This window comes from Pteropus alecto, unplaced genomic scaffold, assembly GCF_000325575.1.
Source record: "Pteropus alecto unplaced genomic scaffold, ASM32557v1 scaffold185, whole genome shotgun sequence".
Lineage (NCBI taxonomy): Eukaryota > Metazoa > Chordata > Mammalia > Chiroptera > Pteropodidae > Pteropus > Pteropus alecto.
In genome coordinates, this window is record NW_006438088.1 from 4,452,522 (window position 1) to 4,466,734 (window position 14,213).

A 14,213-nucleotide genomic window follows, 5' to 3' on the forward strand; every position below is an offset into this window, starting at 1 on the left:
TACTCTGCATCTTGACCCAAGTTGCCAGCTTTCCTGGATCCCAATCTTTTTGCTTCTCCTCAATTTCTGGTACTTTTCAGGTCCTTTACATTACATACGTAGGTTCTTTTACTTGCTTCTAGTCCCCGGTAATTGTATGTTCTTTAAAATTCTTTTTAACTAGACAAACTCTTGATATTGGTTGGCGTTCTGTTTACTGACTCCTAGACTCTAAAGTACATACATTTCATTGATGAATACTCTTTGGAAATAATAATCCAAATTTCTTTACTGTGCTTTTTAAATTGCAAAATGAATTTTGAGTATGCATTGGTATATTTCTGTTGTATTCATTCTAGCTTTAGACAATAAAAAGCTCACAAATCATTTTTAGTCCCTTCTTTTAAGTGACAAAAACACTACTAAAACAAGAAAACTTTAAACAAATATGGGATAATTAGATCATGCATGCATTTAACTTACGAATTTGACTCCAGGCAGACACATGGGTATAGTCTTTACTTTTCTCTGTCCCTCATTTCCCATATGCAACAGTCACTTCGACCATCCTTGAATTTTTTATATCACTTCATTCCAATAGTTAATACCTTGGTTGAGGCCACTATCCCCTCCAAGCAAAATTACGGCAATAGTAATGGTCTCCATACTTCCAAAATTGCTCCTTAAATCCAGTCTCTACATAGTGGCCAGAGTAATTAGGGCAAATCTGAGAATGTTATCTCTGAGTTTGAAGTGCTTCAGTGGATCCCTCTTAAGGATAAATTCCAAATGCCTTTAGAAGGTTTACGAAGACCTTCAAGATTTACCCATTGTTAAGCTCTTCAGTTTTCCATCCCTTTAGGTGCCATGCTCAGCTCACTTTTCATACTTAATTGCACCATTCTGAGCAAAACTATAGAGTTCATTTAGGTTGTAGTTCTAATCTGGTTTAACACAGCCAATCCTTTCTGAAAGCTGTGGATTCAATGATCTCTAAAGTCAAAGGGATTGAAAAAATAGTTCTGAATGTGTCTCTGTATTCAAGTAGATTCTTCTGAGAAGTATGAAGCCCCTGGCTGCATTTCTCGGTCATGGATTTTTGAACATTAACCAAATTATGAATCGTCAAACCAGTAATTGCAGCTTACCTAAACTTTTAAAATCTGTTTTTCTTAGTGCTATGTGTTTCTACAAGCCCGGGAAGGTATAGAATTAAATGTGGATATTAAATCAAAGTCAAAAGTAATACTTTTGTGTTATGTTTTGTAATTATTTAGACAATCTACATGTACTCGGTATTAAAGTATTTGTAATTATTTAAAAAACTGGAATTTTGTGGAATCGTACCAATTAGCCATGCAAATTCCAATTTAAACTGTGTAACCAATTTTAGACTTGTAAAGTTGAAACGAATATTAGATTTGTAAATAATACTGCAATGTTTAAGAAAATGTGATTTACTATATTTACAAATATAATGTATTAGATTTGAAAGTGCAATTAACATGCTTGTTATAGTCACATTTGGGCATTCGAAGTGCTTACAAAAAAATCTGTTATATATGCTACTTAACACTTGAAAGAAACTATAATGCAATAGCTGAAGAAGACATTTGAATCCTTCCTAGAGGGATGGGTGGGATGTTAATAAATAGAAGAGAATTCCATTTGGAGGGAAAGGCATAAAAAACATCATAATGTTGGAAGTGTGCATAATGTATTAGGGGAACAATGAGTTTCATTTGATTTGGCCCAAGTGAGAAATAAAAGGAGAATTTGGAACTGTGGTCTGTGCTGAAACCACAAATCTTTTTTAAATTTAATTTTATATTAGTTTCAGGTGTACAGCACAATGGTCAGACATTTATATAATTTACAGTTACTCCTCCCCCGCCCCCACATTACTCTAGCACCCACCTGGCACTACACACAGCCATTACAGTATTATTGACTATATTCCCTATGCTATGTTCCACGTCCCCATGACTGTCTTGTAACTACTAATTTGTACTTCTTCACCCCTCACTCCCTTCGCCCAGCCCCCAACTCCCCTCCTATCTGATAACCAACAGTCTGTTCTCTGTACCTACGAGTCTGTTTTCGTGAAACTGTAAATCTTGAGAGTTAGATTAAGCAGCTAGGTGTCATTCAGGAGGCCGAGGGGACTCGGAAAATTCTGAGCAGGAATAATATGAGAGTTGTCTTTTAGGAAGAATAACGTGGCAAGGTTAAGGAAGAATTGATTGGGGAAGACTCAGAGAGGTAAATGACCAGGATTTCAGACGTAATCAGGGACTGAACTAAAGACGCAGCAAACGTAAACTGACTGTGGAGAAAGATTACTTATAATTTAAGTTGGAAATGCTGAGTGCACCTACAGGAACAATTCGGGGCAAATTCTTTGCTCCCTGCTCCAGACCGTTTGACCTGGGCCAACAAAGGTCAAAAGCCCATTCAACAAATCCTTAAGTCCACAAGTATTGAAAATGCCAGTTCTCTCCCTCTTAGGATATTTATCTAATTATTAAAAGTTAGCACCTACCAACTTCTTTTCCTTAAAATCTCTATAAATGGTACCTATTTTTAGCTAAGAGACCAAAAAAACCTTCATACAAACTTTAGGTTCTTAGTCTTTCATTAGAATTTTATGTGTTCTGCTATAGTGACCACCTTTTAAAGGGCAAAGACTTCAAAAGCCATAAATTGAGCAGGACTCGGCCTGTCTGTGGACAGCAGCACAGCAGCAGCAATTCCGTGCAGATGCTTGAGATGAGGTCCAGCAAAGCGTTCAATCACAATAAGTCGATGCCATCAGAGCATTGTGTAAAATGAAAACACTGTCCATTTCTTACTTCTGTTGGTTTTAGAAAGTAATATTTCAATGCAGAACCTGCTTTAGTATGAGCAAAAATGGAAAGTAGTTTTTGAACTACTATACCTAACAGTTGGGATATGTCGCTAAGGTTTAATAGCACACTTGGGGTCAATTTTTCAAACCTTTTTCATTTTTTGGTCCTAATCTCATCATATGTCTTCTATCTAGAATAATGGTACACAAATTGCTTTTCAACTTTCCTCTTTTGCCTTTGCCCTTGTTCTGGAGTTGAGGGAGGCTAAGATACCGTTTGTAAACACTGTTGAAAAACATGAAAAGCATCTTCCAATCCCTCTTCTGTCCAAAATAAGTCCCCGACCTCTCTCCTTGCTTTTAATACATTAAATAGTAAGCATAATGAGGAAGTCTGTTTATTTTCTATATTATAAACTCTAAAGCGACTACCTTTTATTTTTATACATAATAATGTCAATAAAAACATCAATATCAAATATCCTCAGATATAAAAAGACAGCAAGTGTTAAAAGTATACTGTAAGTTACATACAAAAAACTTCAGTTAGGTGGAGTTGAAATAACAGACAATTAGAAAATCTGTCTTATTCTTGCTTTACAGGTGAGAACTCTGAGCTTTTAACTTAAAACAACTGAGCGCTGTCTGAATACAATAGAAATTGGAACAAACTAAAGCTGGGGGTTTCCCAATGATTTTATTGAGGTAACTTTTCCCAATTTTATACATATATGCATTTATATATACTTAAGAAAGCTAAACAATGTTCTAAGGCACTTGGAATTGTGCACAGCAAAGTATCTTATAATATTATACAACTAAATAGAGCATAATTTTGCTTCTTAAATAACACAAACATCAGTACAGAATAAAAAAGATAATACATAGTCTTTCTTTCAGGTTATAATAGTGGAATACATGTACATGTGTGTGTATACTTGTAGATATTTATACCCACATACTATAATACAGTACAGATCAAAAACAACAATGAAAAAGAGAAACTGTTATGTTAATTGGTGTACAGTTCCAGTTATATACACTCACAGATATTATACCTGTGTAATATGTAGGATTAGATCACTCACTGGAAATGAGTCAGTCTGATAATGATCACAGCTTACCACCCTTATCAGTTTAACCAAAGCTTGAAATAACAAAGGAATGAATATTGTTCTTTACCTAATAATGATACAGAGAAAAAAATGACTGAGTTTTTGGTAGGTACTAAATCTGGTGAAATTGGTGCAGAATGTTTTGAACACATTGGCACATTTCTAAGCCACAGAAGAAATATTTAAAAATATAAAAAAAAATTAGTGCCTATATTTTATGTAATGAAAGTGGTTTGACCCTAGATTCATGCAGATTGTTTTAGAACGCTAGGTAGTATTACAATGGTGACTTCTTGTGGAAGCTCTGTAAGCGATGTAATGATAGAAACTATAAGGAAAGCATTTGGTAAGGGAAAAGCCCCCCAAATTGGCAAGTGGTATAAATATTATTGGCATTTTAACATACCATAAAATTGACCTGAGGGTGGAGTGGTATTCTGCCTCATTTACTCCTTTCAATTTATTCTTAAAAAAAAACAACAACAAAAAAACAAAACTGGTATTTAACAAGACATGAATTCTTAAGCACCATCGAAAAGTTCACAATATAACCATCTTTATCAACTTTGAGTTGCTTTGTTTCAAAAAAGATATTTAGAAATATGAATATCTAAAAAAATTATAGTGGCTAAATTAATTCCATTAGCCACAATTCATCCAAATAATTTCAAGACATATTTGCCATTCAATTTTGGTGATAAAAAGCAACAAAGAGAATTAGTATGTTTATGTATTGTTAGTATAGTTTTATTATGTTTCACCTCAGTAAAACTCATTGTGTTTTGTTCATGATCATCACTGAAGTATAAACAATGTGCATGCAATCCACAGTTAATCCACGTTTCTTTCATAATTCAATATTCACATATCTTAGAAAAGATGAACCACATGGCTATATTTATACAGGGGGAATTCAAACTTTTGCATGTGGATTAAATGCTTCTTTACTAGGATAAACAGGCGATTGTTTTGGAACTCATGGGATGCAGCTTACCAGGTGAAATCTTATGGTGATATTCATGGACCATGGGTTTTGTTTATGTGGATTGTCTGCCATCGTGTTTGTGGTTAAGTCATGCAACGATTCTCGCGACACTGAGAATTATGAGTAAAATGGTGAAGCCAAAAAAGGAAAAAGTTTGCTTCATGTGAAATCTCTCCTCTAGGCATGTACAGGGACTAGCCAAGTAAGTATGCCCATTAGAACAGCCATGCTGCCCAGGAACGTGCTCCCTGAACAACTAGCAAATTTAAGTTGCATCGAAACGGAAGGCTTGAAATGAAGGGGGAAGAAAGGAGCCAGGGCCCATAGAAGTGCAAGGCAGCCGAGATGGTGTTTTGAGACAGACACTTCTACCTGTGTGTCCTAAAACTGCAGTACGTAGTGGTATTCAAGGGAGGTGGTACCTCCCGTCTAGGAGGGCATTCGAACACGGGGCGGGGGCTCTTTATGTTTGGTGTTTACGATGACAGGCATGTGGTGCTGGCATTTAGTCAGCAGGAGTCTGGTATAGTGAACAGTTTGTAAGGTGTGGGACATTTTTGTACAACAAAGAATGGCCCAACTCCAAATGCCAACAGCACCACCACTGAGAAACATCATTCCATAGTGCTTTGCTCTTATACACAGCTGTGCTAGCAATGTGACTAGCTAAATGACATTTGTGTGTGTGTGTGTGTGTGTGTGTGTGTGCGCGCGCGCGCGCAGCAAATCCTGGCATAGCTAAAGATGACCGTTGCCTATAGGGTTTGGCCTTCAGTAAGAATGACTGCCACAGGATTATTCATTTTTTTTTTTTTTTTGCCAGAAATCTTACAGCATATACAATGAGATTTGTTAAAATGGGATGACCTTGTCTTTGAAAAAGCTTAAGTGGATCATGTTTTGGTTGTTTTCTAGAAATGCTAACAGTGGTTCACATTTTTATACAGACTAAAAGCTTAATGATTTAAAAAAATGAGAATGGTTTGGGAGTATTATGCCTTTGTTCCCATCACCCTTTGGTCACTGCTAAATAGAGCCTCATGCTGCTCTGTGAAACCTGAGTTTGAAGTATCTGGAGATGTGCTTTTTTTCAGAAAAATGGTCTTATTAATTTGATGATTATTTTTGCCATTCTATTCCCCTCTAGGGCACATTTTTAATTCTAGAAGTTCACTCTGCTTTGTCAAATAAAACAATGAGTAGAGAGCAAATACTCAATTGTGGAAGATTAGCTATTTCAAGAGGCCAAGAAGACCAGAGACAACTTTGTCAATAACTACATCTGAGTGGTTCCTTAGTGGTTGCAGCTTACTGTCATGATGTGAAGAAATTCATCTTTGTCTCCAAGCATATACTTTTACTAGTAAGTTAGATTTAACGATATGGTTGAAATATAGGAATGCTTAAGCTACCACACTGAGGAAGTGACATAAATTTATATATCTTGTATTAGTTCGATTCCCTCTCGCCTACTCTAAGAGATTTCTTACTCTGTGAAATGTGCTGTGGAGACCACTTCAAAAATAATGACAGATTGAAGAAAATTTTCAGGAAGAAAGGAAGAAAAGAAAGGTTTCACTGTTTAAATGTGTGTATACAACTATGTGGTAGACAAGGCTGTCTTTTTGTATCATGAATACAGTATAATTTTTGAAAGTTGTATCTGTCTGATTCCATTAAGTATAAATACAATGCTTGTTATGTGTTAAAATGCGGTACATATTAGGATATTCGTGTTAATGCAGATTTTTCTCTTTTAACTATAAGTTACTCTTTTTTTAAAAAGTGCCAATGCAGCACTGAATTAATTGCAGGGTATATATCTTGAATTATGAGTTTTAAGGACTTATCTCTCATCTTTAAGATTGGATCATTTTTGAAGGGTGTTTTCAATTCCTTTTTCACTTACATATCAAAACTTCCTACTTACAAAATATATTTATTAATACCAGAGAAAGATGAGTTAACAATCATTATGCTAATAAAGGATATGACAATGAAACCAGAAAGTCCGTTTTTGCTGGGTAAATCAGAGAGATAGATGAGTTTGCTTTTTCCTCCATTTAAAACAGCTATTGAAATACCAAAATTGGTTCTCTGAATATTATAGATTTCATTTAAACAATTTAAGAAATTAATATAAGGGTGAACTATATCAACCCTAAAAAATGCAAGACATTTCACATACACAGGCAATTTTAGGCAGGACCGCCTTAAATTAATGCTGTCACCAGCTATTTAATTTTGTCAGATTGATTGGTAATGACCACAAAGATGCTAATAAACCCCGTGCCATCTTCTCACTACCTTTCCTCTATTTTCCTTTTCTCTATTTTAAGAAAAATGAAAACGACCACTTTGGTTTTTACAGTCTGTCTGGTTCTTTCCTGCCTGGGACCTTCCTGGAGATGGGTGTGTTTTTTCCCTTAATCATATCTCGAGGGCTCAGGAAAACCCACGCACTTCCTCCATATTAGCTTAATGTTACATTTTAAATAGGGAGCTGTGTTACAACGCGATTCATGCACATTTATTTTCTTTATAGAACTGCTGCTTATTGGTTGGCTTGTAGAAATGCTGAAATTGCAGAAACGCTCAGGCAGAGGCATAATTATGCGGGGGGGTGGGGAGGGGGGACAGCATTTTCTCGGTCTTTCAGGGCTGCCAGGCAAGAGACCTCTGGATGGGCTGCTGGAGAATTAGTTATTAAAATAGAGCCTTATTCTGAAAAATATATCTTAGTTCATGATGCTTCGAATCTTTTTCACAGCTTTTTATTTAAAGAACTGATCCAATGAAATAACTGGTGGTTCCAATCCTTAAATATTAGACTAGCAGTTGTTAATTTTTTTGACTTTTAAACGTCTTTTAAACTTTTTTCTAAGCATGTAAATCAGGATGAAGAAAAAATGTGGAAAGTTCATAAATCTGATATAACTTACAGGAAAAACAATATATTGAGGGACTAAATTCTCATTTTTGTACTGGGTGCATCTCATTGCAGAGAATAAAAAATTGCATCACATGCACCACTTGTGGGAAAAAAATGTTCCTTTTATCAACCAAATAGAGACTTTCTATGGCATGTATCTTGTGATAAAATGGTGACGTATTATATTTACCATTTTTATGGAGGCGAGGCCTTCTGATTAGAAATCAAAACAATGTTCAAAGATCGTAAGAACAGAAAATTAAAATAACATTACATCCCTTGGTATTTTTCCCAAGACAATAAAATGATAATAAAATAAGGAAGAGGATGACTTCAGCAAAAGAATTAGAACATAATTAATGTCTATGGCTGGATTTAAACACTATGAAATAGACGAAACCTCAGCTAGAGAAAGACACTTAGACACACAGAAACATTTTTTCAAAGCAAAAAAATGTCATCCTATTAATGAAATGACAACAGTGCAGAAATATAGGTTTATTTTATTAATGCACATAGCTGAGGGCAGCAAGAGGCCATGTTCCTGGCTTTTTGTCATGAGCTAAGTGGGGCTATTTGGTTTTTATTTTTTAAGTGAAATCATTCAATTTCAAGTGGTTCTTTAAAATACCAATAAATGGCAGGATCCGAATTTATTCACCTGATGAAATGTTTGCTTTTCGTTTTAAATAAAAAATTACAGTCTTCCATTTTATGACCAGAATCATTTCAGAAAATTGTAGTCCAAGCTCTGAGAATAAAATAAAGTCTATTTAGGTCTTGTCTTGTTATTATACATCTCATGTGTTTTTAACAAAAGAGGCACAAAACAATTGTGAATGAACAATTAAATGCAAGGAAGTATTTACATATGGTCATATGTATTTGGGAGCAGAAGCCATGCTGTGCCTGTGACTCCATGGAAAATAACAATAGAGGGTTTCATAATGTAAACAATATTGACTGTAGGCTCATAAGGAAACCTTCCTTAACTCTAAACTGATTTTTGTTTTGTTTTGTTTTGCACTACAAGTCAATGTTGTGTTCTTTTGAGCCTCTAGGTACGTGTTTTTGTTGTTGTTGTTTTTTGTTTTGGTTTTTATTTTTTGATCCACATGCTTTATCTTTTTAATAGCAGCAATCCAACTTAATGTGGCACTGAAAATAAGTACTCCTTTGCATCTTCAGAGCTAACTACTGCCAGAACACTTGCATTTTCCTTAAGTTGTAATTTTGGATTCAGATTTTTAAACAAGACGTTGTTGTTGCTATTATCTTCTTTAGATCAAGTAGGGTTGTTTTTGACTTTGGAGATAATCGAACTGGCGAAAGGCCAAAAGATTAATTTCTAAAGCTTGTTACAGATTTATAGGCTCACATCACCTTTGACTTTATTCCTAGTCCTGCTATCCTTGTGGAAGGTTGGTACATTATGTAAGGAATATTAAAAAAAAAGTAAAGTGTGTATAGCTATGCTACTTAAAGCATGCGACAAAGTTTGGGTAAGCATGCTTGTTAAGAGTCAGTAAAAACCTCTTGCATTTAAGAAAAAGATGCATGAAAACACAGACTCATTTCTGGCAACTGGATTCACTGGCACAACATATACTGCACCAACATAATGGTGAAACAAGAATATTCTTCTAGGATCAGGTCTCTAAGGAATCCGTGTTGGATGATTGGATCCCCGAACCCCTTAATAAGTTCTCAGCTATTGAAAGCCTACCTGGAAATACATTTATGCTTCAATTTTCTCTTTTCTTCATTAACATAATGAAATATTTCTCTTTTCTTCTGATTTTCAACCCCCACCCCCTTCTAGTGCCCAACCATTCCATTCCCCATTTTTCCTTTTAAAACCCGCATTCTAAGATTTGGCTTTCTAGTAACAGGGAGCCAGCGATTGATTGTCTTCTGCTCATCTTCTTTGATTAAAACCCCTGATGAAGAGTAACTGGTATAACCAATGGTGTCCCTTACCATCAATACACATGCTGTACAGCAGGGTCACTGCACCCATCCTTTTGCTTGTTGGCCCCAGCTGGGCCGTACAGGTGTGGAACACTTTCCACGTGCTTCCTTCGCCGCAAGTGAAACGGAAACACGCACATTCAAATCCCAGTGCAATATCAGGTGTTCAGGAAGTGAGGTTTCCCCCAAACATGATCACTCCATGTTTCCAGAGTCTCGCACTTCATTATGGACGGTGAAACCTGAAGTAAGAAACGGAAGCTCTGTGAGTCTGTGGCACAGAAGCACAGTCTACATTCAGTGACCTGAATAGGTACGGTAATGTTTGTAATTACAGGCCATCTTAGACATCCGCTACCTGAATTACTGTTATAAATTACTTTCGTAACAGACTACTGTTATAAATGTGGCGGTGGAAAGCAGAGACAGCCCCTGTACTAAAGACGCTGGTTGTATCACCTTGGATATAGAGCAATCGATACACAAAACACCATTATTCTTGAGGGTCATGTTCTAACCTGTATTGAGCAGAGTGAGATGTTTCATAAAGGATTAGGTTATACCTTGTTTGTAGTTATAAAAGGAAAACATCAACAGACAGTCACTATTTCTTTAGCTTCAGCCTCTCATCACCTCCCGTTGATGACTTCAAGTCTATTTTGTAGATCTGTATTTCCAAATGCTTACCTGGCATTTCCTTCCAAATGTTTCGAAGGCAACATACACAATATAAGCAAGTGCACAATGATGCAAATAATCTATTCTTGTAAACCTGCCTTTGCACTTTCCAGCTTGTTAAAGGTTCTACCTTTTAGAATACTTTTAGTCTAAAACCTCAGAATTGCAACTCATTTCTCTCCTTCACCCTGCAGATCCCATCAGTCACCAGGAACTGCCTCAGTTGCCCATCTTTGAACCCATTAACCCCCTGACCACCGTTTGCTGGCACTACTTTAGCAGCAAGCGAGCTAGCTGGCTGGTTTCAGACCCCTCCATGCGAGTTCCTGAACATGCCTTGCAATTTCATAGTCTGTGCTTTTGAACAGGCTGTTCCCGAGTACTGCAACCCCTGACCTTCTTTTTCCACCTATGTTTTCATACTAGAGATCAAAGTCAAAAGCCATTTTCTGCATAAGGCCTTATCTGATCTACCTCTTCAACCTACTTCTGTGATCCCACATTTATGCAACTCTATTGGGCATTTTATTTATCTTATATAATCTAATGTTCATCTGCTCTAGTAAACCAGTCTCCTAGTTCATTTCCATGTCCCAGGCCAAAAGATTTGAAGATCAAATGGATATTCCACAGTTACTAGCAGTATCATCATAAGTACTCATTCAATGATTCCAGTTCTTTGTTAATATCATTGTATTGTTCTCCATTCCCTACAAAATAAAATTTAAATATCTTAGAGTGGTGATTGAAGCCTTTCAGGATGTGGACGGACTCATGTTATGAGATATATTTTCATAACTACTCCCGAAATACCCTCAGTGCCAATCATTTGCCACCACATGCTCATCACATTTGTGCTCACGCACAATAACACGTGAAACAACATTGGCCATACATTCGTCATTGGAGAAGCTGCATGATGGATACACAGGGCTTGTTATATTAGTTTTGTTTGTTTGATTTTCCAAAAGTGAAAATAAAAATAAGATATACCAAGCTTTCCAAACACGTCGTGACTAAAGTGGAAATGTGTCCACATGAGTTAAATTCTTAACTTTATCCTAACTACAACCTTGGGCAGATGTGTGAACTGTGATGCTCTACATTTGTTAAACGAAGACAATATTACTGTTTAAGTCACCTGGGTCTTCTTTTGCCCTCTGATCATGTAAGATTCTTTCCCATCTCAGGCCCTTTGTCCTAGTTCCTCCCTCTACTTTAATTGATCTTTTTTGGAGGTGTACTGTTTTCCTTTCTCTTGAGAGTACTGATGGATCCCTCTTGTCATCTAAATTATGGAATAACTTTTATTTCCTCAAGAGACCCCTTTCCTGGCCATCCCATCTATACCCACCCTTTTCCCTCCCACAGTATCCTACTATTTTCTTTGTAGTCCTTAGCACAATCTAGGCCCTTATCTGACTTGTTCAAAATTCCCAGGGTCCAGAACAGAGCCTGGCTCACTCTACGTGCTCAACAAATATTGGATGAACTTATAAACAACCGAATACATATATACAGGGGCACTGAGAAAGTTATTGATAACTTTCTATAAATAATTCTATATAACTGAAGAATCCAATTATGAGGCCCCTAAATTATTACAATTATATGTATGCTAACCTACGATAACCCGTCCGATAGGACATTCCATGATGCTTTCTAGGAAGTCAACTATAACCTGAAGAAAAATATAAAAATTCTATTAAAGCATTTCAAAAGAGTAATGGAAACTTCTTAAACATTCTATATAGAATACGAGACATATAATTATGATGATAACTAATATTTACTAATGTTTATGATGTGTCTAGCACAAGTTCAAGTGCTATACATATATTTCCTAGCTTAATCCTGAAAACGATCCTGTGAGGAAGGTACTCCTGTTTCCCCTTTGTACAGATGTGGAAACTGAGGCACATGGATGCTAAGTCATGCACCCACAGCAGAAAGCTGGTAAGTAGAGGTGCAAAGCTCCAGATTCTGTATTCCTAACCTACACTAGACAATGAGATGAAAAGCAGGCCCTCATCCATACTTTCATTCGTTCTATACACAGGTGCCCTATGTATAGAACGGAATGGAAAAGGCGATCAGTTGAATTTCCATATCTATCAGTAAGTTTTGATCCATTTCAACCAAAAAAAGTCCTATTCCACATCCCCGAGCTACACTTTGACTGTTACAGTTATCTCAAAAACATCTGCCTTTTGCCACAAAAGGAACTAGATGAGAGTAGGCCCAGCACAACGTTTTTTGCAAGCACTAGAAAAGCAAGTCCAGTGATGTCCTTGGGTTTGAAAGGAGAAGCATCACCTCCCCCCATGCAGGAAACACAAGCACTGCCCATACCACGTGGAGCGGGCAGGAGCCCTAGGAGCCCTGACAATACAGACAAACATACTGCCCCTGCAGGGTCTTTACACCATGAGCTATCAAAGGTCCCTCTTCATTAGGTTCAGCTTTTCCAGGAATTACATACAAACTCATGTGTTTTAGCAATTATTTTAGCCCTCTCCTAATTTCCTGGAAGTTCATACACCAGAACTTCCACAAAGTCCTAATCTTCATTTGGTCTTGATTCGAAGGACAAGTTGGAGAAAACATGACATGAGAGGTTTTCTCTTCCCATCAGTAGTGTCTGTGGAATGAAACAGGTAAATTAAAAACTGGGCTGGGTAACAAAGTGAGTAGGCAGTGAAGCAGAAGACATTTAGAACCTTCTAAAGCCCAGTATTTCCCTGGAAAATGTCCTGCTTTTAATTTCCAAAAATTGGCAGGACACTATAAAGTTTTTTGTTTTTTCTTCAGACACTATTTGCCCAAGGAGTCCATTAAAGAGTGAGTTCCACGGTCCAGATCACATGGAAGGTCACAAGCCACCAGCATAGCTTTAAAGGCTGGCCAAGATAGGAAGGTGACCGACCAATAGTGTGAATGCAATAATATGCTGACAAAGCCAGGGGTCAGAAATGCACCCTCTCTTCATATGGACTGCCCAGATTTGGTAAAAAACAAAGAAACATACTCATGCATTTTCTTGCCCTTTCCAATTAGAAAAGAACATTTATATTCCTGTTTAAATTAGGCATCTTATCTTTGAAGTCAGCTCCAAAATTTTATGGTTAGAGGTGTTGAAAATGCAGATTGTTCTTGAGTTTATTATTCCTTGGTGGTTTGTAGCATTCATTTTCAAAACTGAGAAATTCAGTTCTATCTCCTGAGAAGTTTGTCTGCCTGACAGAATGACAGTTTTGACTTTAGGCTTCAAGTTGATGGAGCAATAAATACATTAACTGTGCCCTAAGGATACTTAAGTTTTCCCTCTGTTCTTTTCTCCAGAACTTCCCTGGGAGTCAAATTTGAAGTCGTCTATACTTAATTCTTCTCTTAAAATTACAATACATTTTTCTTATTTCCATACTGTTGAGAGGAAGTAAATAGGGAGACAAGCTATTTTTGAGTGATGGAATTCAGGAAAAGATGATTCTTTTCCATAAAGATGGTTCCTCCATAATTTAATTTTAAGAAATTTACTCCTATAAATTCATTCAGATAATATAAAATATAAAATTACTCACAAATGTAAAATATTACTTTCTTATACTTCCCTCTTTGATATATCCAGAAACCCTGGACCATTCGTTTCTCTCTTATTTAAAAGGATCTAACTGCCCCGGCGCATACATTGATAAGAAACAAAGG

At 36.5% G+C, this 14,213-nt stretch overlaps 1 protein-coding gene across 3 annotated transcripts in view; it reads right to left on the bottom strand.

Moving 5' to 3' along the window:
- Nucleotides 1-3,507: 3,507 nt before the first annotated feature.
- Nucleotides 3,508-14,213, bottom strand: part of PHACTR2 (phosphatase and actin regulator 2) — a 222,303-nt gene continuing 211,597 nt past the window's right edge. For all 3 annotated transcript variants that reach the window (XM_015592136.2, XM_015592137.2, XM_006915356.3), the window contains one exon: nucleotides 3,508-10,072. In XM_015592136.2, coding sequence (XP_015447622.1) covers nucleotides 10,057-10,072 — 16 coding nt within the window. In that variant the 3' untranslated portion in view covers nucleotides 3,508-10,056. The remainder of the gene's footprint in view (nucleotides 10,073-14,213) is intronic.